Source organism: Primulina huaijiensis, chromosome 3 (assembly GCF_012295235.1).
Source record: "Primulina huaijiensis isolate GDHJ02 chromosome 3, ASM1229523v2, whole genome shotgun sequence".
Classification (NCBI taxonomy): domain Eukaryota; kingdom Viridiplantae; phylum Streptophyta; class Magnoliopsida; order Lamiales; family Gesneriaceae; genus Primulina; species Primulina huaijiensis.
The window spans coordinates 17,643,217-17,648,589 of NC_133308.1; the positions used below are offsets into that span (position 1 = coordinate 17,643,217).

Sequence of the window (5,373 nt, forward strand, 5' to 3'; positions counted from 1 at the left end):
TTCGAGATTTTTGGATTAGAATTGAGTGAGTTATGGAGTTTTTCGTGGGACTGCTCAAACTGCAACTTTTACAAAAATTGTGTTCTTGAAGTTTTATGTTGCAGGCCTCGTTGGGGATCGACGGGTGATCGTTGCTGCATATAGGTATATTATTTTTGATGTTGGGATGTATAATGAAGCTTCGTTTCTTGTCGTTAGGCGCTTGGGAGATTGAATGTCGTATAGAACCGTTTGTTGTCAAAAAGTCTCGTTCACGGGTTTGTTGGGTTGATTGTGATTTTGGTTGTTTTGGGACAATTGTTTAGGCTTGGGTCATTGAATTAGGAGCCTAAGATGAGCTCGTGGTGTTGATTCTTGGTCTGTGCAGTCGAGTCGAGGGAGTTAAGCATATCACATTCAGAATTTTCGTAAGTTTCATGCCACCGCAGGTACACGGACCCGGACACGGACCTCTCCACGGGGTCCGTGCCTTTGTTTCCTTCGAGTAGCCATTTTTGCGAGCCAACACAGACCCCTTACGGACCTAGGCACGGGGTCCGTGCCTCCTATTCCTTTTGAGTATTACTTGGCAGTACCTAGACGGACCTGTACATGGACCCGGGGTCGGGGTCCATGTACTCACGTATTTTAGGAAAATTTATTTATGATTTTGAGGTTTGATGTTATGGTTTAGTGCAAGGATTTATCAAAGTCGTGTTATTGGAAATTATAGAATATCCTAAGAAATTATTGAGCTTGAGAGTAAGCATGATATTTACGTCTAAGTTATGCAAGGTAATTATGAAATTTCATGTAGTATGTTGCAGCAACGGCCCCAGTCAAAGTCCAACGAATCCCTCGACACCCAGTAAGTATGTATGACGTGCAAAGAAAATATTTTAAGTTTTTGAGGTATGCTAAATGTCTTGTGACCAAATTATGTTTAGGATTGGAAAGCGTTAAATTATGAACGGGGACCAATCCACCCGTTAAATTATGAACGGGTTAGATCGAGGTTGAAAAGCGTTAAATTATGAACGGGGACCAACCAGCCCGTTAAATTATGAACGGGGATCTTATGTATGTGGCAGTGGATACGTTTCTGTCAGCCCAGTACTGTGGTTTGTCTGATCAGGCATTTATTATGTTATGGGTCACTTGCTTTGAAACATCCTCTACGAAAAATATTGAAGTTATGTATGTTCAAGTATGTTCAAGTATGCAAGTATGTTTATGAAAAGTTTAAGTTGATGGCACGTCTAATTATGTATGTATGTAAGTTCAAGTTTATGATGTAGGTTCAACTTTCAAGTATGTATTTTATATTTTGAAATTTTATGTTGTTTTATTATGTAGTACTTGCTATCTCCAGTTTATACGTGTTGAGTCTTTAGACTCACTAGACTTGATCGATGCAGGTGAGTATGTTGAAGAGGAGACAGGAGGTGGCGACCAAGGGGCAGGCTTGGACTGAGCGGAAGGCTAAACCCGAGGACCACTAAGTTTATGTTTTTATGAAAAGTTTAAAATACTCTGCTTTTATGTTGGATGTGAGACAATTGAAACAAGTATGTTGTTGAAAAATTTATTTGGTGATGTTGATTTCAAATATTAATATGATGAATGATGAGTGACGACCTTATAGATTTTATGTTTAAGAAAATCTTAAATTTTTCCGCAAATTTTGAAGTAGTAAAAAAAAAATAAAAATTTACGGTACGTTACATAACTGATCAAAGCTCTTTTGACATTCTAGCCCCCATTCAAATTTCACATTTTTCTTCGTCAATGACGTCAAGGGTACCGCAATGGATGAAAAACCCTCGATAAACTTGCGATTGTAGCCAACTAAACCCAAGAAACTACGTATTTCCGTCAAACTTTTAGGTACTCGCCACTGCTTAACTTACTCGACCGTAGATGGGTCGACCTCTACTCTTTCTTTTGACACAATGTGGCCTAAGAATGCCACCTTCTCTAACCAAAATTCACACTTGCTAAATTTTGCATATAACTTCTGTTGTTGTAATACTTGCAAGGTCGTCCTCAAATGCTGATCATGCTCTTCACGGCTCTTGGAATAGATCAAGATATCATCGATGAAAACAATAATGAACTGATCGAGATACGGCTGAAATACGCGATTCATGAGATCCATGAAGATCGCTGGAGCATTAGTCAATGCAAAAGGCATCACTAAAAACTCATAATGCCCATAACGCGTTTTGAACACTGTCTTGTGCACATCCTCCTCTTTCACCCTCAATTGGTGATATCCAGACCGTAAATCTATCTTCAAAAATACCGAAGCTCTTTGCAATTGATTAAACAATTGTTCGATCTGAGGTAATGGATATTTATTCTTCACTGTCACTCTATTCAACTCTCTGTAGTCGATGCACAGTCTCATGGTCCCATCCTTCTTTTTCACATATAACATTGGCGCGCCCTATGGAGAGAAACTAGGGCGAATAAATCCCTTGTCTAGCAGCTCTTGAACTTGATCCTTTAATTCTTTCATTTCACCAGGTGCTAATCGATATGGTTCCTTGGAGATTGTCACTGTACCGGGCATCAACTCAATAGCAAATTCTACTTCTCTTTCAGGTGAAATACCAGAAACATCGTCAGGGAACACGTCCGAAAAATCCTTGACAACCTCCACATACTCGATAGATCGACTGTCAATGTCAGGTGTAGATATAATACTAGCAAGAAAACCTTGGCACCTCTTTTGAATAAGCTTTTTTGCATGCATGCATGAAATAATATGCGACATTTGATTTTTTTGCTTCGCCTCGAAGACAAATGCTTTACTATCAGGTGGTCTAATAGATGCTGACCTCCGCCGAAAATCGATAGTAGCCCCATTCAGTGTGAGCCAATCCATGCCCAAAATAATATCGAACTCGGGCATATTTAATACTATAAGGTTCGTTCGTATAATATTATTTTGCAATTTAAGTTCCACACCCTTAACTACGCTACTAGAAACCATATGTTCGTCAGAAAGCACTATAACTCTGAATCCCGACCCTATATCTACTGTTAAGATTCTCAATTTCTTCACAAATGATTCAGGTATGAAAGAATGTGTAGCTCCAGAGTCTAGTAAAGCGTATGTATCTATTCCCGCTAGAAATATTCATCCTATTAAAATTCGTATTATTATCTATTGTGGCCATTAAAGTTTAGAAATCTTATATTATCTAGGCCCTTCTAGTTTCCCATATTAGCATTTCAACCCCTTAATTTTAGAAAATTTACCATTTGGCCCCCTTAAAATTCGAAAATTGTTATTTTAGTCCTAAGAGATTTTGAAATTGCCAATTAACCCCTTAAACTTCGTAACTTGCTAAATGACCCCCAACAGCTTCGAATTTTGCATTTAGCCCCTAAAAATTTTGGATATTGCCTTTTAACCCTTAAGGAGTTTCGAATTTACCTAATTTTTCACCATAATTTTTTAAATTTGCTTTTTAGACCCTTAAATTTTCAATCTTCTACAATTTGATCCAAATAACTAGTGTTAGCAAGAATTCAATTCCTTAAACCCTAGAATTTTTGTAACATGCAATTCTAATTCGTCAAGTTCCATGTACCTCAATTCAATTTTAGCATTCATGCTTGTTATGTCAAGGAATAAGGCAATTTAAAATGCTTGAATAATCGGAGTACCTGTAATAAGCGTAGTGTCTGGCTCCGCTTGCTCAACATGCATCACATATGCCCTTCCAGTCGTAGGTTGCTTGAGCTTTGCTCGCCGCACTTGAAGCACTTGTAGGTGTCCCACATGAACTTGCTGTAATGATGTCGATTGCACTCCTTGCAATGTGACTTCTCAGCTGTCTTCGGGACATTTTCTCTAGGCGATTGTCCTTGTGGTTTCGGCAGTCTCGGCCGCTTAGGTGGTCACGTATAAGGCTTCTTATTATGCTGACTTGCTTGCTGGGCACAATTCCTCTTGCGCTGCATCTCCCAATCAATATCCTTCAGTGACTGCTCGGCTCGAAAATCTTTAGCAATGATAGTAGTATAATCAGTAGGATCAGTGAGCATCACATCGTGACGGATCGTCGGCCTTAATCCATACAAGAAGTGTCGTAACTTCTCCGCAGCATCATTAGCAATCAAGAGCACAAAATGGCAGCCCCTATCAAACTTCTGCACAAACTCGGCAACAGTTGAATCCCCTTGGCGGAGAGTCATGAACTCCCTCTTGAGCCTAGAACGAAGGTCAGAAGTGAAATATTTATCGTAGAATACCCTCTTGAAGTCCTCCCAAGTCAATGTCACCAAATTTACCCCTCGCTCCGCTCTCTCCCACCATAAAGAAGTGTCGTCCTTCAGCAGATAGATGGTACAACGAACTCGAGCGTCCGCCATATCCATGTAACGAAAAATAACCTCCAAAGATCGAATTCATCCCTCAGCAACGAATGGATCCATAGCGTCACAAAAATCCTCGGGGTTCATCCTCTTAAAACACTCATAGACTGCCTCCAGTTGAACCCTCGCAACATTTCCAACGTGCTGATCTAATAACTGTGCCATGCCCGCTACTACACGAGCGCTCGCATCCTGATTAGGAAGAGGCTGTGGAATCTCCTCTTCATGTCTACCCTCACTACCATTGTGAAAAACACGTCTAGGAGGCATCTATGTACAATTCGTCCATACCACGTAACCAACATGCACTTAATATTTAAAATATCATGCACCTAACCTCTATATCATGCATCATGTAAGCATTAAATAATTTTAGCATATAAAGTATAGAGCAGTAAAAACTTATATACTTGAGGCATGACTTCTTGAGCTCCTTGGAGTGACATTACACAACCCTTTGAGGAAAACTTTCGCTCTGATTCCAACTTAAATGACCCTCATTTTTTACTTTGAGATTCTACTAAATTTTATTTTTTATATAACCATTTTCTTAAAATTCACAATTTAAATAATTTAACATGTCCATAAATCAAAATACTTTAACAAATGAAATTTAAAGTGCATGAAAATCCCTAAAACGTCAATTAACCAAAAATTCTATATCGAACTTTAACAAGACCAACTAACATCAAAATAAAGCATAAAAGAATATCTATAATAAATCATTATCATAAATCTATGAAATCTTTTAACTATCAAGCTAATGCGAAAATAAATGTCTTTTGGGAGTGTACTGTCTGCCTCGATCCACTCAAGCTTCAGCGCCTCCCTCAATATCATTGTAATGTCCGAAAAACCAAACCTACGTAAACCACATGCATGCATATTATTTTAATTGCTTAATTGTTTTATTTAATTGATTTTAAATGCTTGCATGATATTTATTAAATGATTAAAGGTATGATTGTATGATTATATGACATTATTTCATGAAATTGAAGGATT

The 5,373-nt window shown here is 38.4% G+C and overlaps 1 protein-coding gene across 1 annotated transcript; it reads right to left on the minus strand.

The window, feature by feature from the left end:
• Positions 1-2,428: 2,428 nt before the first annotated feature.
• On the minus strand, positions 2,429-4,371 carry LOC140972526 (uncharacterized). Its single transcript, XM_073434942.1, has 2 exons — positions 3,921-4,371; positions 2,429-3,114 (listed from the first exon to the last, which is right to left on the minus strand). Exons 1-2 carry the CDS (start codon positions 4,369-4,371, stop codon positions 2,429-2,431), a joined length of 1,137 nt encoding a protein of 378 aa, XP_073291043.1.
• Between the last annotated feature and the right edge of the window lie 1,002 nt (positions 4,372-5,373).

Coding starts and splice junctions, on each gene's coding strand:
- LOC140972526 (XM_073434942.1), bottom strand. CDS start 4,371: ATGGATATGGCGGACGCTCGAGTTCGTTGTACCATCTATCTGCTGAAG. Junction 3,115..3,920: donor GAATTGTGCCCAGCAAGCAA/GTCAGCATAATA, acceptor GAATATTTCTAG/CGGGAATAGATACATACGCT.